Below are 24802 nucleotides of genomic sequence, written 5' to 3' on the forward strand. Positions count from 1 at the left end.
TTTCCAACCAAATTACAGCAGGCTTTTGCACAGAAATGCAATCTTGTTTGGTACAAATCGTTCAACAAGTTTATTTAAACAACTGCCTGGAGTAAAGCATTATATTTTGTCTCACAGAATCAAGCACTAAAGCTACAGTATCACCTACTGATGCTGCCCTTTCAAATAAATGGATTAACTTAAATTCAGTGGGAAGTCTTCAGCCAAGTAACAAACAGGTCAAAAGTAAACATGTATGTTTACTGTATAACAAACACATTATACACATCTCAGTCTAACTGACAACAACTTTTAAAACACTCTTTTCCCCCTTTGTTATATAATCTTTCATACCACTGAAGTTGATTTTGACTTTTTAATTTATTTCAGTATGTTTTGGCCATTCCCTTAAATCAAGCATTACCAAATTAAATTTTAACAAATGCCATGAATTTACAAAATAATTTTGCAGCAAGATCTGACTGCTGAATCCATGGAGAGTTGCAATGAGTTTCCAGGAACACCGACACTAAAACAGCACCTTCCCACACAATCTCACCACTTGAGTATAGTTCCTTGGAGCTGCTCCAAACGGATGCAGGACAGGAGGCAAAAAGCAAATGACAAGTAGTAGAAGGCAGAATTCACAGTAGGCTAATTTCTGAGTCCTCCAGAAAGGCTCAGCAAAATATCAAAGTTACATGTAGTGGTTTGAATCTCCCACTAAAGTTGCCCTTCTCCAACAAATGACAAAGTGCATTCATAGAAACAAACAGCCCTCTCCCTGACTTTTAACCACTGAGCTTGACCCTTAAAGGACACTGATGATAGAATGTTCTCACAGAAGATGAGAAAACATCATGCATTATTAACAAAAAAGGAAAGTAAATAAAAAAACATACTTTTCATGGTCCCATCTTCCTCTTCGTCATCGTCGCTATTTATTACCATGGTCCCCAGGTCTGACTCTAGCATGGTACTGTTATGTTCAATCATTGTCTGAGCACCTTCACTCATTGTGCTCGTGGCCCGCATGGTACTAGCACTCTCTGAATTGGTCTTCACCATGGTGTGCGAGTCCAGCTCATCTTCATCCTATCAAGAAACACTGGTCAGAATGCAGCAGAGCATTTTGGAAAACCAAGTTAAGAAGTGATAATTTAGATGCTTATTCATTGCTTTTTATGCCTTCACGTGACCTAGCTATACTGCAGATTAGCAGGTTTAATAATACTAAAAAACATGAAACAAAAAAGGCACCCTATAAAAGTAGAAGAAAAAACTTCATCCTATCTGTCAGCTGTACAGCAACATCAATTTACCAAAAATATGTCCCACACACTCACTTTTGCACCCAGCTTTGAATATCTCACTGATCTTCTGGACTCTGTATGCTTCTCCAGGACTCAGTAATACATTTTGTTTGGTTGGTCTGTAATAGACCATCACCAAGGGTATCACCCTTAACTAGATAACGTTTTGCATCTAGTATCTTGACAACATCCTGCCTTGACAGAACATCAAGAAGAGGGGCAATCCAAAGCACAAATACAGGTTGGGCAGAGAATGGCTTGAGAGCAATCCCAAGGAGCTGGATCTGGAAGTGCTGGTTGATGGAAGACTCGACATTTCCTTGAATAGGGACACTGACAGCTGTCAGCTGTGCTCGCAGCCCAGAAGGCCAACCATATCCTGGCATGCATCAAGAGAAGCAGGTTGGAGGAAGTGATTCTGCCTCTTTACTGTGCTCTCATGAGACCTCACCTGTAGCACTGCATCCAGTTCTGGGACCCTCAACATGAGAAGGGCATGGAGCTGTTGGAACAGGCGCAGAGGGACACAAAGATGATCAGAGGGCTGGAGCACCTTCCCTACGGGCACAGGCTGAGAGAGCTGGAGCTCTGCAGCCTGGAGAAGAGAAGGCTCCAGAAAGACCTTATAGCAGCCTCCCAGTCCATGAAGGGGGCCTACAGGAAAGCTGAGGAGGGACTTTTTAGAGGTCATGTAGAGACAGGACAAGGAGAAATGGTTTTAAAAAGGAAGGGCAGATTTAGACCAGATATTAGGAAGAAATTCTTTACTGTAAGGATGGTGAGACACTGGAACAGGTTGCCCAGCGAGGTGGTGAATGCCCCCTCCTGAAAGCATTTAAGGCCAGGCTGGATGGGGCTATGACCTGTTCTAATGGAAGGTATCCCTGCCTATAGCAGGGGGCTGGAACTAGATAATCTTAAAGGTCTCTTTCAACCCATTCTATGATTCTATGATTTTGAATCAATGTGCCAGGAATGTAAAACAGAGAAATAATGACAATCCAGTTAATTAATTATTAACTTTATATGTAATATCAATATTTGAAAATACTATTGGGAAATGCCACTCATTTTTGCAGTTTGATTTCAACTATATGCACAATAGCACAGCACTTCATGAATGTATACAAGCACTTTCTACATGAGTACACCTTTAATGTTCCTCTCATTGATTAAACAAGAAATAATACCCACCACTGTGTGAAGACACTGTAAGCCAAATTTTAAAATTTTACGTATACTACTTTAACTAATTTTATAAACTTCCCAGTCCAACTGAAAACAGTCATGTATGTGTATGTATATATATTTTTTCGCTACTGTAAAAGAACTTCAACTGCATCCTGATACAAAATACCTCTGGTTAGAAAAATAGTCCAGCTACATAGCTCATATAAAAGCATTATATAATAACATTATGTACTGATTACAAGTAACATGCCTGTTGTTAATAGAACATTAAAACAAGATTTCACCCACAAACTAATTTTTCCTTTTTCTCAAATCTGTGTTGCTTTAATATGCTTCATATTTTAACTATGGAGAAACCTGTATGGAGTGCAAAAAGGGAACTCCAGGTACTCAACTCTCTAGTTCTGGCCATTTTTATTTCTTACTGAACTAGCTCTTTTCCTTTCCTGTTATTCCCTGACACGGCAGACAACTCGCCTGCAATATAAATGTAATTGCAAGGACCAGCTACACTGTGTGAGTGCCTGTTTCACGAATGTGGTCAAAGTAGGCATGGAGTACCATATTTAGTAAGAGTACCAATAGACCAGCTCCCACAAATAGTTCTGTTATGTTTTGGTCCAGAGACACAAAAACAGATCTCACTTCGATTCAGAATCTAGCCAACAACATAGTACACTGAAAGCAGGATACAGAGCAGATTTGAATAAACTGTCAAATGTCAAAAGAATCACAGTTTTCCCAGGTTATAATTTGTAAAAATATTGAAGTTCTTAAATTTCATTTCTAAGCTGCATGCTAAAACACTCTGTGAAGTACCATACCCTTAACAACTTACGAAACTCCTAAAGAAAGACAGTTTACAGATACAGCACCAGATGACTGTGCCTGTAAATAAATAGGAATATTTTAGTATTGCTCCTCCTGGTGGCAACTTTGATTTTCTTCTTTTTTTTTTTTTTTTTCCCCTGAACATTCATGCTTATCTCATTCACTACTTTCTATAGGTTTCCCTTCCCAAAAGGGTATTGGGAAGGCAAAGTATTTTCTTCTAATATTCCCTCTCTCCCTTTTTTGCACTGTACTTGAGAAGTGCCTAAAGCATTTATTGATAAGTGCTTCTTTCAGTATTGCTACACAATGGAAAACCAAGTCAGGATATACTGCCTTTTATCTTAATAAACACTAAAAATGAAGCATCTCTAATACACAGAAAAACAGTTGGGATTAAAACAGAGTTAACATCTGATGTATGTATTTGCTTGACTAATATTAATATTATTATTAATAATATTAATATCTATATATTAATATTAGTAAAGTTGAAAGCAGAAATGAAAGACATTTACCTGAAGCTTAAATTCTATTTTTTTAGAAGTGGGGAGAAAGAAAAAAAGAAAGTGATGACCACCAATATGAACAAGTATAAAATGGATTCATATGTGACCATTTTCATGTCTTCTCCTTCATCAAAAATACTAATTTTTTTTTAAATTATTTTTAAGTTTCTAAGCCAAAACAAGCATCTGGATTCTTTGAAGGAATAATATTTCATTTTCCAACCTAGAGCAACAAAAGTCTTCGTCTTACTATTATCTTTCAGCATAGAGAACAGCTGACATCCAGTACCTACAAGACTGAGGATGACAAAAGCCAATCTCCATACAAAAAGAATTGTCCCCAAAAGGGATGCACGCAAAAATTCTGATCTTGTTTTCTCTAAATTAGAAATGAGCTACTGAAGGAGAGTAATATAAGCTTTTTCAGAGCCTGTGTACATCTTAAAATAATCAATGCTGTAGATTAAACCAGGTTGCTTCCAGAATTATCCTTCCAGTACTGCTCACAAATAGGAAATTTAGCTAATACTACAGCAGATCATCCTGGACCTGAAAAAGTAACAGGATACTTTTATAAAGTTACGTAAGCACGTGTTTACATGACAGATGAAAGTGATTCCTTAGAACAAATTATGATTCATTCTTTACAGTTCATAAATATTGATGTCAAATTTCTGATTTGTTATTAAAAAGGTAAACTCCCTGATTAAATAAAAACAAATATAATATTCATTTTAATTACCAAAGAATATAAAGTATTAAAGCTGAAGTGACATGTTCTCATACTGTTTATGAAAACAGATCCAAGAATCAAGAAATAAGAACAGCTAACTATGACTTTAAACTGTCTGCCATTCTCTTGTGCACAACTAGTATCAGATTTGTATTTGCTAGAAGTTTCTGATACATGTGGGCAAGACGGCTAACATCTCTTGAAAGGCTAAAGAAATTTCAGTCAGCCACAGAAATTCTGAACAACATTATATCCCAAAGTTAGAACTTAGTTTCAAACGAAAAGAAGAGAGGTTTGGATTGGTTATAAGGAAAAAGTTTTTATTACAGGAGTACTGAAGTACTGAAACAGGTTGCCCAGAGAGATGGATGGATGCCCTATCCCTGCAGACATGCAAGGACAGGCTGGATGCAACCTGATCAAGCTGTAGGTGTCACTGTTCACTGCAGCGGAGTTGAAAGGAACCATTAAAGGGCATCTGATCCAACTCAAACAATTCTATGATTCCCTAAGAATATGTAGAAGATTGCCAACACCTTACATGGAAAATTGCCAAGACCTTGCCACCCTATGTGACTAATTCTCTTCCATCTACCAAAGTAAGTTAGAAGACTAACAAAGCAAAATCCTTAAAGCATGAAGACGTAATCATGGAGACTCAATTGCTAGAATAAGAAATTCAACAAGTCTTCCCTGGTATCAGCATGCAAGACTTCACAAAATGCTTGTTACACAGAAGATACCGACGCACAAGAAAAGTTTTCAGTTGAGATGAGCTTGTGTATCATATATGAACCTACATTAGGATATAATCAAATGAAGTGAGATGATAAAGATTTATGGAATTTTTCAGTTGTATTTTTAAGATTCATGGTGGAAAAGAGTATGAAGACTAGCAAAGAAAAACAAACAAGACAAGAAAATATGGCAACTTCCCCCTGAAATCTCTATTTGTGTTTTGTGTGAATTAAAAAAAACACTAGATGGCACCAAAGACAGCGACTAGTCTGCAATACATTAAAGGAAGATTTACATGCTGGCAAAATTTAGCATCCCGTAAAATAATTTCATTTACTATTAACACTTCATCATCACCCTTGAAAAATGTGCTTGTAGTCACAGCTATCTTTTTATAAAAGCACTGTAGTAGCTACATAAACACATAATACATTTTGGTCAAGAACAAGGATTTTTGAAAGTTCCTAACACCTACAAAGCCCAACTACAACCTGAGTACATGCTCAGTACTGAGCACATGTTGAAGTTTGAAGGCATAAACAAAACACATCAAGACAACTTTCAGCGTGCACTGAAATTCTAGCAATTCCAAGAGTCCTATATATGAAGACTAGAAATCATTACACAACATTTAAGAATTTTTTCTACATATGTTTAATTGCTACACCTTCAAACGGTGACTTGCTGCTCACACCTTCTGGGTCTAAATTGCTGTGGACTTGAACAACATGTTTATGCTCTTTAGGTAGATATATTTCACAAAACATAGCAATCTACAAATTTCTTACTTCCACACTTAAAGGACTGCAGTCAAAATCAATTAATACATATGACAAATGTCCTTTGACTTAAGAGAAAAAACATTATGAGATCAGAAAGTTTTATCGCCGTTCGTCCTGCAGAGCTACATGGCTTATCTACTGATAGATAAATAGATATACGCACACACACATGAAAGGCACGTTAAAGGGAACATAAAAACCTCCAAAAATACAGACTAGTGTACCAGATTTAAAAGACAGAATAACTCGAATGACTCAACAGGTCCTTTAAAACAGTACAAATATTATTAACATAAAGGAACATTTATAGCAATTGTTTCTTAATATCTAGAAAGACAGAAGATACCTTCCTATATAAGATTAACCAAAAGAGTTTTTGAGTGAATGAATAAGCCTAAAGACAGGAATAATTGATAACTGACAGTTGTCCAAATTGCTGATTGTTGTCAGCCGATAGTTGTCTAAGAAAAAACAGAAGTGGATTACAGAAGTCGTAATTACTCGTTTCAGTACTCTAAAATAATTAAGCATTCTTCACATAATAGAGGCATTAAAATGTAGAAGAAAACATGAAGGACGAGTTGCTTATTAGCTCATTCCTTTAAAGAGCCACAGAAATAAATATTTAGACATGTTTCCTGCGAGCTGCCAGGCAACGAGTCACTTCGCATTCCCATAATACAGCTGCCCAACCTCAGACTCAAATTCACATCACACTTCAAAAACTGCACAAGAGAAGAGATTGGTCATGTTTAGCAATGCCTAAGCTAACATTTAAACTTTGATATCGGGATTAACCTTCTGTAGAATAAACCACTTGCAATTTTTGCTTAATTAAAAAAATCTGTACAATTACCTCAGCACCTATCAAAACATGTCAGTTTGTCAGAAAGCATTCTCATCACACAAGCAGCTCTTGTAATAGGCATAAAATCAATTCAGAGCGTGCTATCTGTAATGATATTACATATCTGTTGGAAGGATACAGACATGAAGACTGTATTTAACGTGGCCATTTATTTACAGCCACATAATGAAGTTTAGAAGGGCAAAAATTATTTACGTTATGATTGACAACTTCCTGTGCTACAAAAGATTCACAGAACGTTGTAAAAACAAAAAATAGGAGGCAGTTTTAGAGATGGGACTCTTCCTCACCTGAAGGATAATGATCCAAAATTGATCCTGAAAACTAAATACGTAGCAGTGAAATCTTTGCATCTCACTTAATTCTTCAAAAACGCCCACTACTTTCCATTTCACTTTCCACTATGTGCATCACTTATAACCCAGGTGTCCATTACCATACAGACATAACCCGAAGAGGGAATTAAATATACATATTCAAAGATAGCCAATCAGGGTCAAATCCTGTTTCCTAACAAAAAGAGCATTACACTTGGAACGCTCACACCTTTCTTCCTGATGGCTCCCAGCACACGTAACAGTGAGTAATTAGCATGACCGCTCCAGCTTTACATAGGAAATTCTTGGGGTTTTAGAGCAATAAATTCAAGCCCCAGACAGGTTAACTCAAACCATTCTTTTTCAACAGTATATGAACTCAAATCACTGCCCATGAGAGACCTTTAACATTGATAGACTGTCTGCTTACCATTAACACCAATACTTGCTCTTGCTGCTAGGTGTTACTAAATACACACTTCTCAGGCCCGAGACTGCCTTCACTTCTACGATTAGAGCTTCACAGCAACATCACTGAGACCAATCCACTTTTAAGGTACCATTTTGCAGCATTTGTGTGCTGTGTGCCTGTTATCTTCTGACTAAACAGTGATTCCAATTCCATATACAATCTGGAAATTAAGTATTATTTCAAATTGAAGATTTCAGGGTTTTGTTTCGTTGTTTGATTTTGTTTGTTTGTTTTCCTTAAACAAACACAAAAGTGCTAATGCTTTCCTTTTATCCTTCTGTTTATTGTGCTTTGCTCTAAGAACCTCTGGGTCCGTTCACCAATCTCTGCCGAGGACAATTTACAAACTGAAATCTGCACTGTACAGAATTTCACTTAATTCTGGCCTCAGTCACACCTATGTGTCGCTCCAGTCTTCTAGGATCAATGCATTGCACTATGAACATGTGAATAGCATGTAGTCAGGACACAGTACAGAAAATTTCTCAAATTATATAAATTGTAAATAGTTCGTCCTGCTCTGCGTGTTTTGTGCTTTTAGCTGACCAGAAACTCGAGCAATTGCAAGTGAAAAAGATGTTGGTGTAATCTCTCAACCAATGTGGAATATCTTACAGTGTAGTACTGCACTGAAAGCCAGTGGCAAGATATGAAAAATCACTGTCACAATTGAATTATTATTGAAATCATCTTTTAACTCATCTGATCCAGCCCTGCCTTGAAAGTCTTCAGGGATGGGGCATCTACCACCTCTCTGGGCAACGTGGTTTGGTGCCTCACCACCCTCCATGCAAAAGACTTTTTCCTTATATCCTTATTCCTTATATATATATATCCTTATATTCCTTATATATATAACCTAAATCTACCCTCCTTGAGCTTAAAACCACTTCCCCTTGCTCTAGCACAACATAAAATCATAGAATCATTAAGGTTGGAAAAGAACTCCAAGATCATTCAGTTCAACAACCCACCCACCACCAGTATTTCTCACTAACCCATGTCCCTCAGTACAACATTTAAATGGTTCTTGAACACCTTCAGGGACAGTGACTCCACCACCTCTCTGAGCAGCCTCTGGCCAGTGCCTGAATGCTCTTTCAGAGAAGTTTTTCCTAACATCCAACCTGAAAAAGAGCCCGATAAAAGAGTCTTCCCCCTTCTTTCCTGTACCTCCCCATTAGATATTGAACGGCTGCTCAGGTCAACGTGGAGTCTTCTCTAGGCTGAACAGCCCCGACTCTCTCAGCCTGTCCTCACAGAAGAAACGTTCCATCCCCTGTGGCCCTCCTGTGAACATGCTCCAACAAGTCTATGTCTCTCCTGCACTATTCGCAGGTCACTGCGTCATATTTCTGACAAACTATACTTTTCATCACTTCACTGTCAGTATTCTCCATTTCAATCACATACAACTCCACTTTTTCTATTGAAGGGAAGCATTTCCCAACTTTTTTACACTTCTGGCTTGCCCAGATATAGAGGCATATGTTTAATGATAGCAAAGATCACACCTAATATCAAATATATAAATAATTTTAACAAAAATAAAATCACATCCCAATCATAACTTCATAATCCATACCAAGATTATTTTTGAGAAATATAAAAGCATATGAAAACAGGGAAATAAAAATGTACATATCTCAATGGAATAAAAGAATATAAACCATAATCTTTTTTAAAAATTAAACATATAGAAACAAATGTCCTATCTTACTTAACCTTTTGGTAAAAGTAAACTTTAAAAAAAAAAAACAACAAACTATTCAATGTAAATCTTACTATAAAATTGCCTTAACATCCTTTTGTTAATTACACAGTACTTTTGCAATAGCAAATAGCTTCTGGTAGGTACGGTAGCTTTGATACATCTGCCAAAGATAATGCTGAAAAATGCACAGAACCTCTCCACAATAACTAAACCCTAGGAATTGTGAAATTTATTTATCCGTGGTTAAGAAGAAGAAAATAAATAAATAAATAAATTTTTTTCTTCTCTTTTTCAGAGAGGTGTGCCATCTGTGGGCAGCAAGAGTTCCTATGTTCTTTTTGTTTGCCCTGCCTACAATTGCATCTTCTTGTTACAGTTGGTGCTTCTCTACTACTGGAGCCTCCCCCTCCAAGCTGGAAGAGAAGACCTACTCCTTCCCCTATTAGGTCTTCCAAGAATGACACAGACTAACCTTAAAGAAGAAGTATCCATTTTCTCCACCACATGCAATGCTGGCCTTCGCTGGGCAACTAGACATTTAAACTCACAATGACAGTACCATGGTAATACAAACACATGCTCTGAATTAAGGCAGCCTCAAAAGCACACATAGGACAGCAGCAAATACAACACAGCCTGATTTGCCTTAATCCACAATGAATTTGACTACTATTGGTGTATCCTGGACTCAACCACTCCAATGTGTTTCATTACAATGAAGTCACACGTTTCATTTCTCCACTGCCTTCCTTTTCTGATCTGACTAAACTCATTAAGATTCTTTTGTGCCCTTCTCCCATACTGTCCTGAGAATCCAAGTTAATCTCAAATTGGTCTCTTCCATTCTTTACTCATTAAGTGAAGTAACAAGAGTGGGTCACTATTCACACGTCCCCTACTGACAGAGGCAGGGCAAGCGGAAGAAAAAAAAAAAAAGGAGCAAAGCATGCTAGTGCCAGAGCTTTTCAAGCTGATTAATCAGTCTTTCACCCGGTGCCTGCCTGCTATCCATTCCAATCTTCTGCCTTATATTTAAGACCAGTTTAAGACCACAGAATCACAGAATAGTCTGAGTTGGAAGGGACTTCAAGGATCATGAAACTCCAACCCCCCTGCCACATGCAGGGCCACCAACCTCCCCATTTAATACAAGACCAGGCTGCTCAGGGCCCCATCCAATCTGGCCTTGAACACCTCCAGGGATGAGGCATCCATAACCTCTCTGGGCAGCTTGTTCCAGCACCTCACCACTCTCCAGCCTAAATCAAACCTGAGCTGCATCTTCCACACAGTATGGGTGAACAGGCTGCACACCACATGCTAAGCTGGTAGGGATTGTCTCATCCCCTGCCTGGCAGTCTGATTCCCCATCTGAAACTCAGCCTCCATAATCAGAAGTCAACCTAATTTTGCGCTAATGGAAAAAAGCATCAACAATGCCCAAATGTTTGAGTTCTACAATCTGTAAGTCAACAGTAGGGAGGAAAGCATGCTAGTAAATACATTAAGTTTTAACATCTGTAATGGGTCAGTCTCTAGCCAGCTATTCTATATATTAAGTAATGAACATCAACTCTGCATGTAAGGTCACACATCACATAGGTAGCATTTCTTAATGTAAAACAATAATCCACAACCTTCCACATCTGATTTACTACTGGTTAAGGAAATACCATCCGTAAAGCAACTTTATAAAAGACAAGCTATCAGCATTCTTAGAACATACCCCTAAAACAGAAGAAGAAAGACCTCAGTGTATGCCATCATCCAGAACAGTCCACAGAATTTGCTTGGTAAGTATTCCTACTTAGAGATCATCACCTAATGCTCCATAATACACAAAGCTTATATGATTTGGGATAGGGCAGCCTGCCTTGCTGTGTTTTGTTGGCTGAGATCCTTAAGACCTCCACAGGTATTCCATCTTTTCTGTGTATTATTTCTGAATAAACTGGGCTCTCATTGTATGTGTGTCAATATGCTCTTTTGAGTAACACTGTGCTGCATTGCACAATACTGCCCTAATATATGTAGGTTATTCTAAAAGTAATGTCTCCTATATATTCCAATGGAGACTACAAACTATATACAGAGCACAATAACACTATTTATAGAGCAAATCTCAGCTACAAAAACTATTTTTCAACACAGTCACCACCATTAGCTATGCATTTTGGCCAGTAATGAACAAAAGGCTGAATGATAAACTCATAAATATCTGCATGGCCATACAGAACGTGGCTTGTATTTCATTTTGATGTCACCACTGCTGAAATGCACCACCCAATGCCTCCCTGTGCTCATATCCACTCTTTGGGCTCCATAAACATTCAGCAAGCATCGATGAACATCAGTGGGTGACATTTTTTCCACAAGGAAGAATTCAGTTACACTCCTTAGGTTCACACACACCTCCATGTCAGATGCCAGTTTGTCAGACTGCCCCTCTGCTGCCATCTGTCACACAGCAACAAAATGCAATGGAATATTGGTGGGAAGGTTCAACCTCTACTACCATGCTAGTAACACCCACCAATGATGCTGTGGGCCAGCATAATAAATTATGTTACTTTTGGGCATTACTTTCGGAACAGTCCTTGTAAATAAATGTCTAAGCTGCGAGATGTCAAAACTCAGGTGTGAGGGCCATGGCGACATAACGAGTGTTTATCTTTGCTTGCCTAACAGACATCCCATGCCCAATTTGTCCTGAACTGGCCTTCCACCACTGAGTCTTGAGTCCAACTCTGCTTTGCCCTGCCTTTTACACATTGCTCTCAGACAACTTCCACGTCCCTGGGTGAAACCTGAAACCACAGCAAACACAACAGCTAATGTCACTGACCAATACTAAATAGGAGGCATCACCTTCAGAACAGCCTTCATAAATCACTTAGAGTAATAATACTAGGAACAGTGACTTATTTCTACCATTGCCAAATAATAATAATACAATTTCTCATACAATTTCCCACCCTAAATGTGTGTTAGTATCATAAGTGAGGGAATTAAAAGCTGTCATCATTTCTTCTTCATATGCACAACTAAACACTACTTATTGTGCTGCATAAGTAATTCTATTTTGTATAACTCTACCAAAAAAGCTAAGTGATCTGAACTTGTGAAAATTTTAGTACTTTTCTAGAAGCCCATGGGTGAAAATGAGACTGCAATAGTATTTATTTTTTGTTAATGCTACTCAAAACAGCTGAACTTCACATGGTTTCTTTACCCACCTCCTAAAACTTACTAGGGCACTGCATGAAATAGTACTGAAAGCTGGCTCATACAGCATTACTCACAGAAGCATTGCTCATTATGAATAAGGGACAAACAACTTGAGCCTCACAGACTAAATAAGTGGTAAGAAAAGAAAAGTATTTGAAGATGTGAGGACAGGAAGCTGTCGAAAAAGAACAGTAACTAATCTATAAAATAGGAATAGTTCTAGGGAAAAAAATTACAGACCGAGTTTTCCTCCTCTTCTTCTAGTTCCCTCTGCTGCTCCTCATGTCGCTTTGCCTTTATCTCCATAGCTTCAGTGATAAGGTCCCTTAAAATTGAAACTGGCTTGGCATTCTTAATAAATGTATGCTAGGAAAAAAGAAAAAAAAAAAATTCAATGACAATTACAATAGATATGGTTCAGATATAATTGCAAGCATTATTCAATATCAACTCCTCAGTGATAGCTGGTACTTCACGTCACACAGTAATTCAAATCTAAAATGTGGTAATTTTCAACTACTTCATAACTAAATTTCACTTCTATTTATCCACTCTATGCTGGTACAGCCCTACAATATAAGGACATTAAAGTATTAGAGAGCATCCAAACAAGGGTTACGGAGATGGGGATGGGGCTGGAGGGCGAGATGTATGAGGAGCGCTGAGGTCCCTGTGTTTGTGCAGCCCAGAGCAGAGGAGCTGAGGGGAGGCCTGATGGCGGCTGCAGCTCCTCACAGGGAGCGGAGGGGCAGCGCTGAGCTCTGCTCTGTGTGACAGCGACAGGGCCCGAGGGAACGGCATGGAGCTGCGTCAGGGGAGGGGCGGGTGGGGGTCAGGGACAGGGGCTGCACCACAGGGCGGTGGGCATGGAACGGGCTGCACAGGGCAGTGGGCACCACACCAAGCTGACAGAGTTCACAGAGGGTTTGGACAGCACTCTTGGATGTGGGGTTGGAATTTTGGGTGATCCTGTGTGGAGCCAGAAGTTGGACTCAACAATTCTTCAGAGGTCCTTTCCAGCTTATTCTACACGACTATTATTTTTATTAGAAAAAAAATAAACAAAACAAAACAGAAAACAGCAAGACTTGGAAAATGTAACTACAAAACAAGTGCTTTATAGTTAGGGACATAATTGTCCCAAGGAAATGTGCATTAAGTAGTAAATAAATAGAGTGGTGATTGTCTGACATAGAAAAACAAACTTTTTCAGATATTCAGTTACAGTATTTAATTAATCTTAACAAGCTGACAGCATAAATTAGTGGCTATAAGCAGAGCAAGTATGGCTGTTGCTTACTTCAACAGACCTGTACTTGAACATGTCATAAAACATTTCTTCATCTAGGAGAGTGAAATGTGGAACAAGCAAAAAAAGGAAAACACATTATTTTTAGCAGGAAGAGTAATTTTAATTCAAAGCCATTTAAAGCATTAGTTCCTCCTTGAAGACAAGATGTGGATGATACCATTTATATTCCTTTTACACTCTAATAACCCCCTGTTATAAAAATTCTTGTCTTGCATTATCATATGAAAGTACAACTGAGTCAAAATGTAGCTCTCAGCACTTCAGGAACGTATTATTACTGATTAAAAAACTGCTCCATGAAGAACAAAACTGATAAATCCTACTGTCCTTCTTTGCCTATTACCGATCCTATCCCTTGATATATGAATTCAATTACCCTTCTTTCCCCTCTGTAACTGTTCCTCACAAGTGGTATTTTCATTCCCACTTGTACCCCTCCAGCATACCCATGGCACCTCCTGCTCCACTACACGTGGTCCAACTGGGAAAAAGGCAGCATATACAACTAAAGGACGCAGCAGTCGGTCTTCTGGCCAGTGCACATAGGGAACATGTAATACTGAGGGTTTTTTGTTACTTGTATGCATTAATACAAGTCTCTTTTAACCAGATCCAGTTATTAGTTAGCATACCAATTTCTGATCTTGAAGGTCTCAAGTAATGATACAGTCATCAAACTAAAACCCTGAATTTCAACTTTTACTTCCCTTCTATTTTACTTTCCATGAGAAGTAAAATAATTCATACCATTAAATAAGAATTGTATGATTTATTACTGAAAAATACTTTGAAAGTCGTTCTTTTGTAGTGGAGTAAACTCTAATTTAAATTTAAAATGAGCATGCTCCTACCTTAAGACAGAATAAAGGTATCACAATTGTCTTAGAGCAGGAATTTCAGAAGATCAGACTGATGAAATGAAAATTAAGAACAATATTTACTAGTAGCAGTGAAAAGCATACAAGAATACCAAATAATCTAAAAGCTTTCTTAATTTTTTTGCTTCTTGTTAGCAAAGAAAGCTTATTTCTGGGAAATCTTAGATTCCATTTCAATCATCAAGGAACCTATAACAAATATTCTTCTTTTTTTTTTTTTTCTTTCACCTGCCCTTCCTCTAGAACACAGACATGTTATTTGAAGGATGACTATGACTGTACTGAAGTGGATAATAAAACTAAAGGAGCATACTTTCTTCACGTTTTCCCTTTCTACTGTGCACCAAAACATGTAATCCTTGTAAAATTTTGTTGGTTTCACAATAGTACACTTTCCTTGACAGATCAGTCCCTCCAGTTTGGTTTTTGTAGTTCTTTGAAATTTGTCTGCTTTATTTGTATCTAAGTATACCAAAACGTTAAATGGTACTTAGTACCAACTGTTTCAAGCAACACAGAGGTCAGTTCACTGAGTGACCTAAAGCCTGGTGCATCGGTTCACACTGCCAACCATGGTTGTAATTTAGAAGTGCTCAGTTGGGGTAACAGCCCAAGAATAGCCTCTTTATCCTGTCCATCCATATCAGATCCTTCTACGACACAGAACAACCTGTCTTGTTTAATTTGGCATGACCAAAAGGGCAGACTAAGTATACTCCACGGGTGGTCCCTACCGAAGGGTTCCTTTACATAACACTGGCCTAAACCCTATGATCTACTGAAGGCCTCTAATCACCAAACAAGAACCTATTTTTAATACTAAGAACCAGCTCTAACCTTCAAAAAGAGGAAATAACTGTTTAGAAGTAACAAAGAAGGAACAAAACAGGGCTGGAGATACAGAAGGTGATAAAGGAAAGATCTCAAAATGGAAAAGAAATAAGGCAAGAGATGTGCTCTTAAATTTTCACAACCATTCTGCTTTGAGACTGGGTGAGAAAGACATTTCCTCTGAAAATTGACTGACCTGCAGCAGCTGTGTTGCTGTAGCTCTTTGTTCAGGATTTTTCACTAAGCACTTCTTCACAAAATCTGTGAATTCATCAGACCAGAGCTCCGGCTTCCGAAAGGTTGGAGGGGGATTTGTAGGAATCATAAAAATAGCCTAGATAAAAAGCAAGAACAATAGAAAATTTAAACAAAACACATCATCACAGCACTGAATTCAAGGAAATAAATTGCTTTATCCACCTTTCTTATCAAGTTAAGAATCTGGAAGACAAATTTTAAGTAGGGTAGAATTTCCACTCAGACTGAGATTCAGGAAGTAAATCCATCTGCTACTAATGTAGCTACTTCCCATCAGATTTTCTCTATTTAAATTGTATCCCATTGAGCACATCACTCTCTACATTATCTATTACTGTTCATTGGTCTCAGGATATAATTTTTTCTTTCAGAAATTCTTAGTAATGGTACTGCTTCTTCAAACAGACCCAGAAAAGTCTCTATGAAAAGCTAAGTTCACCTTTTCATCTCTTAGCTGCATTTAGTCCTATAGGAGAGCAGCTCAGGAGAGTTGGTGGCTCTATTACTTGCTGCCGCATGCTTTATTCAGCTGTATTTTTGAAACTTGTTTTTCTTTTTTTTTTTTAAACAATAATAAAAGAGCTAAAAGCTAAAAGATGACAAAACCACTCAAGTATCTCCCCTATTAGCAAAGAGAATTCACTTAAAATTGGAAAGAAAGCATTTTACCTACATGTAAAAAAAATTCCAGACTGTTGAGAACTATATAAGAGTTTTATCAACTATTAAAAAAATTCATGCTACACTCAAAAAAAAGTCCTACTTGAGGCTCTATAAATTGCACTATTTCTTCTATGCTTTTCACCAGACTTTCCAATTACAGATATAAGAGGTAAGAAGCAAAGAAAGAAAGAAAGAAAAAGAGAGAGGGCGAGAAGACAAGCAGTGTGATTCTGAGAGAACACTGTAAAATAATTGGTAATTTTGAACTTCCACATGTAATTCCAAATGCATACAGCTTCACTTCTATAGCAACAAACTATTCAGACCCAGGTCTAGTGACAGAAACTATATTTCTCCCATTCCTCCCCCCCAAAACTAGGGTCAGTTTAATCACAACCTCTGAATTGATAAGAAGTGAACATTATGTAAGCTTGCAATCCTCCATTTGTTTTTCTCTGCAAGCACAGACAGATTTATGTGCTCAGAAAAGGGGGAAGAAGGTGGAACATGCACACCATTAGCACAGTAGTGGTACTGGAAGCTTCAGACTGTGCCTGAAGAACAGAGAAAAAGGGAGAAAAAACTTGCAAAGATTTTACCCATAACTTCTTGAGAAGCTCGACTGCCCTTCAAAGACTGTTTAACTTGTACAAAATCCTCATTCTAAATTTTTTCTCATACGCTGAAGAAAAGCAAAAAACATTGCTAAATAATGTAAGAACTATTTACTGCATTTTTAAAGAAAAAATATTTCATTATCAGATACTTAATTTTAAATCTAATATTTACAGAGTTTATTTTACTGTATAATGCTGTCTAATTCAAAAACTAGAGGATCAGCATTTTTTTTTTAAATAAACTAAGGTATGTTATAACACTTTTATATTTCAGTGGACAGCTTTGCCAAACTAACGTATGATCTTAGACTGGAAAAGTAGTGCTCTATTACCTTGTAATTGTCCTTAATTACTTACTTGTCATATAAAATTGTCAGTACAGGTGAAGTGCTTCTGGTAAAGGAGCGGCTAACAAATTCAGCTGCTCCTGTCCTTGAAAGTAATGACCTATTTGAACTCTGAACTGATGATTTTTATCTTATCTTTAGCTACTCTTAACAGTCTGCTCTGCAGTAGCTATTGAAGGCACACTGCTATAACAGAAAACCAGTGACTTCTGTTTACGTGGTATCAAAACATATACCTCCTATTTGACAGTGAGCATTGACCTATGTCTCAGCATATAAGCAAAGCTTAGCTCCAGAATTCTACTGAGCTGCAAAGTTCTGGAAAAATTATTTCCTTCTGCAAACTGTTTTGATCAACTACACAGCAGTAAAAAATCATAGTAAGGAACTGACATCTTTATAATTTATAAAGGACAACAAGAAGAAAGATAGAAACCATGAATCATTCTTTTACAGCAAGCAATAAAAATTACAAAAGAAGATATTCAAGAGCTAGAGTCAAGATCCTAAGTAAATTTGTTGAAAGTGACAATTTCAGAAACACATATATCTATTTAATGCATACACTACAGGTTTTTTTAAACCTTGGTATGTGATATGAGCTGTGATTATCTGAAAATAAAAATATGGATTACGTTGCCATTTTTTTAATGCAAGGAAACATTTAGAAACTAATTCCTTCTTTCCAAATGTGTAGTCCAACTTGTTAATTATGTCACACGCTTCCTAGTGTGAACCTTTCTTCTCCACCTGGAAGGCTGTCCAGAGAGGCTGTGGAGTCTCCTCCTCGGGAGATACCCAAAACCCACCTGGATACTTTCCTGTGCAACTTCCTGTAGAGAAACTGCTTAGCAGGGGAGTTGGACTGGATGATCTCCAGAAATTCCTTCCAGCTCCTACAATTCTGTGATCTCTCATCACTCCCTTTCCTTACTTAGCCTGAAATGCTGGAAGTTATATTCAAATCCACCTTGCCTCTTCACTTCCTAATTTTGGCTTGCACACTTCTATGCAAAATGTTAAGCTCCCTTTCACCTTCAAAGGAAGTCTACGATTTAACTTCCAGCTTCTTTTGTTTCCTTCCAAGAAACTTGCAAAGCAAGCACTGGAGAATTATAAGCTTAGTTCCAGATCACCAGGAATAAAACCAAAATTCTTATCTAACAGGAATTTATTCATCATTTTTTCTTCCATTTACTACCAAATACATCTTTACTATCTCAACAGAACTCAGCATTTTAAAATAAATCTGAAGTATTTCAATTACTGTCTTTCATGGCTGCCAAGATAGGATGTTACTTACATTCTTCTTCCATCTTATCCTGTGTTTTCCACACCTATTAATGTTGATGGTTTGGGTTTGTTTGGTTTGGTTTGTTTGTTGTTGTTTAGAAAAGAAAAAAAGAAAGCACACACCACAAACACAGTATCAGCAAGCACTTAATATATGCTACCATCTACCTAACTGCATGGGCTAAGCTGGCAGTGCCAACCACTGGAAACGTTCAGGGAAATTGTTCCACAGACAAGGCTCTGACCCATAAAGAAAGAGACAGTGTTAATTCTTCTCTCTCTCTCTCCCACCTTCATCATCACCTTCCACACTTCCCTGTGATCTGAGACAGACTGGTACATCTTACTCAAGCAGTACCTCACACAAGCAGCTGAGGCGTTAGATTGAATGACTCCCAATCTTCCATTTTAACCATTTAATCATCCTTTTATTCATAAATAAATGCCTAAGCTGTGAGATGTCAAAACTCAGGCCTGGGTGACCATGACAACTTAATGAGTGTTTATCTTTGCCTGCCTAACAGACAAACCATGCCCAATTTGTCCTAAACTGGCCTTTCCACCTCTGAGCCTTGAGTCCAACTCTGCTTTGCCTCGCCTTTCGCACAGCGCTCTGAGACAACTTCCACAGCCCTGGGTGAAATCAGAAGCCACAGCAAACGTGCTATCTACACAACTAAAGAATGGGGAGTGGCATTGAAGTTGTTGTAGTAGGAAAAAAAACACAAATTGCATCACCACAGGGAGCCTTCAGTGGCCATTTCAGAAGTGGGCACTACATAGTCTAACAATTTCTACCATAACTGTTGACCAATTTACTCTGCAAGGATGTATCAGCACAATAACCAGTTGCTGTAGTCAAATTCAGTGTTGAACAGAGGACCAAGTTTCAAACTAGAGCAAAATAGCAATGCAGCATAGAATTTGCTTTTTATGATTTTTAAAGGGACCAAAATTTTGGGCCCTATAATGAAGTCCAGGCTGCAATCATTTCTTCCATGAAGAATCTTTCATGGACAATTTTTATTGGTGTGAAAATGCAATTAGATGAATTAGGAAATGCCAAAAGAAAAATGATATCCTCATATACTGCATTTGGAATTTCCTAATCAGAAAATCCTTGAGGCTCATTCCCTCCTGTCAGTCAGGGTAATAACACAGCCCAAGAACACATTAAGTAATCAACAGTAACTCAGTTGAGGTTCTACTCTTTTTTTTTTCTTTTTTTTTTTTTTAAGCTCCATCACTTAGGTTAAGTAAATGACTTGTAATGAAGTATTTTGATTTCCTGCTATTTAACCATTAGTTGTCATTTGTTCAGTATCATGTATGTCACTGAAGGATACAGCAAAGATTTTTCATTTTTGTGCTGTGAAGTAGCATAGCTAGCATCTGCAGAAAACAGACTCAAAAATATTTTTAAACCCAGTAGTATGAGTACAAAATACTATTTAAGGCTCAGAATGGGGTTACATATTGAATACTGCAACATGTTATTGGCTTTAGAAACAACGAATCAAGTGAGAAAAAACATACTTTTCTTCTGATTTATGTTAAAGAACTTGCTTCCCCTCTTGCAGAGCCTTCAATACAGCTACTGAAATATCACTTACTTATTTCTCACAGCCTAGGAATAAAACAACAGCATGGTGAAGGTCAACAAGACCAAGTGCCAGGTCCTGCACTTCAGTCACAACTACCCCATGCTACACTACAGGCATGGGACAGAGTTGTTGAAAAGCTTCCTGGAGGAAAAGGATCTGGGAGTTGGGAGTTCTCAAGTTGAACCAGGCCAGGTTCAGACTGGATATTAGGAAGAACTTCTTCTCAGATAGAGTGGTTAGGCATTGGAACAGGCTGCCCAGGGAAGTGGTGGAGTCACAGTCCCTGGGGGTGTTTAAGGAACGGGCAGATGTGGTACTTAGGGTTTAGTGGGCAATAATGGTGGTAGGTTGGCAGTGGACTAGATGATCTTAGAGGACTTTTTCTGCCTTCATGATACTTGCAGGTTCTTCTTTATTGTTTTTTGTTTGGTTGGGTTTGGGGTTTTTTTGTTTTGTTGGTTTTTTTTTTTTTTTTTTTTTTTTTTTTTTTTTTTTGCTTTGCTGAGCCTTCTGTTTGTTTTGGCATAACACAGTAACGTAAAAACCAAAGTTACTGAACAACTCCTTCAGTGTGTGATAATAAGGAAGTTGCTTTCTGTTCTTTCAATGTGCATTAAATTTATTTGTTAGAAGTACCCTAAAAATTACTATCTTCCTTTACAGTCTGCAAACTGGACTTCATGAAGACTTCAGACCCTAGCCTTCTTTTGCAGAGCATTACAAGTAAGTCTGCTTCTATCAGCCACCTATCAGACAGATATCCAGGAGATCTTCACCATCCCGTTTCGATAAAATCCTAACTCGATTCTGAATGTGTGATTCAAAGCATTTAGAAAGCTTATTTATCTTTCTGTGTGAAAAACTATTTTCACCACAGTACCCCATAGCAGTTTGTACTTCTTCTTCAGTCATGAACCAATTCTCTCATGTGATTATTTTTTTTTCTTCTTGCCCAAGTTGTTTTTTTCCTTCTTGCAGTAGTGTTGCTATGTACTAACCTCAGTGACAACAGAGCAGCACGAATCAGAGATCAAGAACTATTCAAATAAAAAATGTACAACCAGTGGCCCATGCAAAACCATTTTAATTTTCCTTGTCTTACCAACTTCTACAGAGGTTGCTTGAAGAAACACACTGAAATGCAATATTCATTTCAATTTTATGCAAGAAAAGCTGAGCAACAATTTAGCCTGAATTAAAGAGCAGAGAAATTATGCAGCTGTCAAGTAAATTTCTCCTCCAAAATTATCACTAACACTTCCCCAAAACTGTGTCATAAAAAGACATTTTCTGAAGGTATCTTCAGTGAATAAGCACTCCAGATGGATTTAGCTACCCAATGGCTAACTGCCTATCCAATATCTTAGACAAAACACATTCTTGTTCTAAGCTACGTTGTGGAAGCAGCTGTTATCTATTTATATATTTTATATTAAGCTTTTTTTTTTTTTTTTTCCTTTTTAAAGTTGCTCTGGACGTATCAGTTAAAAAAAGCTCCCATCAAAATGAGAATTGGTCACGACCATCTTTGATTAGGACAAAGTAATACATATAATCAGAAGATGTTATTTCACAAATTAGCACTGTATTGGTCCATTTGTTTGCCTTTTCTCACAAAGCTGATATTTAGATGGCTCTAATATGTCAGACATCAAAAACATGAGAGAGAAACACCTTCACGCAGGGCGCCTAAATTCTTCTGAAACCTTTAACCATCATTTTGATGGAATGTGAAAAAGAATAATGAAGAACTCAGCTTGTGGATACCAAGGCTCCTCTCCCTTCTCCCCCTTTAAGAAACACAGAGGGTTTTGCAAGATTTAAGCTATCATTTATATCTGAATACTGATTTACTGACTCTGTCCTAAGTAGCTATTTAAACAAGAGCAATAGACGCAGGGCAGCCTGTCCCATGGCAATGCCAGGAGCAGACTTATCAGACCCTCTGGGAACACACTTCACAGGGTCATAAAGACAAGATAATTGCTGGAAGCTCCAAATGGGAGTAAATCTCAGAAGTTCAGCTACATACGTAAATTATGTATATAACAGTAAATTATCTTATGGCTAATATTAATAATGAAGTATCAAAATAAAATGTTTTGAAATGATATCTGAAAAAGAAAAGCAGCAGTTATATTCTTCCAAAAGCTAGATCTGTAAAAGAGATGAAAGTAGTTTTCCCCTTCCACAAAACTTGAAAAACTGATATTGCCAAATACTAAAAAGCACACACATCTAGAAAAAAAAACAAAAAAAAAGAAAGAAAAAAGATTAGAATTCCAACATTAAGCAAAAATGCAAAGATTTCTACCAGTGCTCAGTCAAAAAATCACTTTCTTCTTGGAGTTGCCAGTGAAAAACTGAAGAAGAGACTTGGAAGGCTTGGCTATCACACTTGCCTGCCTCCCCAAGGTCCTGGAGAAGCATGGGTAGAATTCCACAGATAAATGGAAATCTAGTCCAGACACATTCTGGATAAACAATAACACTACCAAATTTTTCATTTGGTAATGTATAACATTCAAAATGTACATCTATCATGCTCAATAGTTCTTTAATATCAGCCAGCAATTAAATCATGTGTGCACTAGAGTGAAAATGATATCCCAGTAATTTTAAGAAAAAAAGACAAACATCTCACATATTAACATTAGCAGCACTACCAAGAACAAATGAAACATGAAAACCTAGGGGGAAGAGGGGAGCACACGTGAAGAAAAGAAAGAAAATAAACACAACACAGCTGTTAGCAGTGGTTTAACAGTCATTCACTGGAATGGCTTCCATTCTCTGCAAAGATGACCTTTGCTGTTCAAAGCAAAGTATGATGCACTGGTGCACTTAAGATGTAAAGTAATAAAGTAATAAACACAGCAAAAAGACAGATAATAGACAGAATAATCACATGATTAACAGCAGAGATGGGTTACTGAAAGATAAGCCATATATATTGACCTGAAAATTTATTATTGGTAGTGAGTTCATAACATTTTGACAGCGTTACAATAGGTCAAGAATGTAAAGATACCTATCTCAAACATTTTGCAATAGCAACTGCAATTGTATACGCACTGAAGGGAAGCAACCTTCACCTTGTGAACATCGTCACGCAACAGCTGCAGCTTGAGATTCACAAGTTTATTCTATTTGAAGGTGATATTTAATTAAAAAAACAAAAAGGCTCACAGGTTCAAAAGAACATTGTGGATATTTTGTTCAGTGACAACAAGTAGACACAGTCAGCATTCTACGACCATGGGTTTGTTCAGACTGGAGTGTCATTTTACTTTAAGCAAGCTCACTTGTACAACTATTTTTTAAATACCATGACATATCATAACTTTGAAGTTCTAGCATATCCTGAGACAAACCTGCATTGGCATTCCTGAAAGGCAGAATTTATTGCTCTGGCCTTTGTTCAATTAGCACGATGAAGAGCCAGTTCTCACTGTTAACTCATCTAAAATGACTGAGCCACCTACACGTCTGTTCATTATTCAAATTCTTTTTGCTGAGTAGTAAGAATCGTTATCAGCATAAACTCTTTTAACAGAAATACCCCTCTTATGTACCATCCTACTGTCAACTAGCTCACTAACTTATCATGGATTTTTTTTTCATAAGTTACCACTTGTATTATTCAAAGAGATCTGGAAGCACTTCAAACTTGTGGATCAGGTTGTATGCAAAGAAACAACTTTTCTTTTGCCTTATTTTGTTTGCTTACTCTTCCTTCTCTCCCTCCAAGTCCAGCAGATGTATCCCCTTTTCTCCAGACTTTCCCTCAATACAGTTAAATAATTCACCCAATTTGGAGAAACTTTTGTGATGTTTGCCTGTATGTTTTTCAGCTATTATCTTTAAAAATGGCATAGTTACAATTTTTTCTCTATCCAATTCAACAGGACTCAATTTACTGAAGCCAACCCTCCAGCAGTAAATACTCTTTATATCTCCTATTCACTGAACTTTGTCCTTCCATTTCCTTTCTTTTTAGAGATATAACATTAAATTCCCATTTTGTCTACGTTACAAACTCACTGAAGTCAATGAAGTTGTAACAGAAGGAAGAACAATCAAACTTTCATTGTTCTCCCCCTTTGAAAGTTAAGGTAGCAAGTCTGTGAAGAATAATAAATGTCTTTTTAAAGCCTGTATAAATGTATAAACAAAGCATCAAAATATCCATAATCTAATGAAGGCTTCTGCCTGTTCTTTTACTTAGCTTTTTTGTTTGTTTGTTTGTTTTTAAATAAAACTACACAATTTTCGAAGAGAAGACATTCACTGAAAACTGAAAATAAAGCTCATTCCAGGGTAC

General features: G+C 37.4%; 1 protein-coding gene across 2 annotated transcripts in view; it reads right to left on the reverse strand.

The window, feature by feature from the left end:
• STK3 (serine/threonine kinase 3) overlaps positions 1-24802 on the reverse strand; it is a 134511-nt gene that overhangs the window by 54151 nt on the left and 55558 nt on the right. For both annotated transcript variants that reach the window (XM_031591054.2, XM_090137831.1), the window contains exons 7-9: positions 15893-16030; positions 12916-13041; positions 882-1074 (exon numbers count right to left, since the gene is read on the reverse strand). In XM_031591054.2, coding sequence (XP_031446914.1) covers positions 882-1074; positions 12916-13041; positions 15893-16030 — 457 coding nt within the window. The remainder of the gene's footprint in view (positions 1-881; positions 1075-12915; positions 13042-15892; positions 16031-24802) is intronic.

The sequence above is a fragment of the Phasianus colchicus genome, chromosome 3, assembly GCF_987193195.1.
Source record: "Phasianus colchicus chromosome 3, bPhaCol1.hap1.1, whole genome shotgun sequence".
NCBI lineage: Eukaryota > Metazoa > Chordata > Aves > Galliformes > Phasianidae > Phasianus > Phasianus colchicus.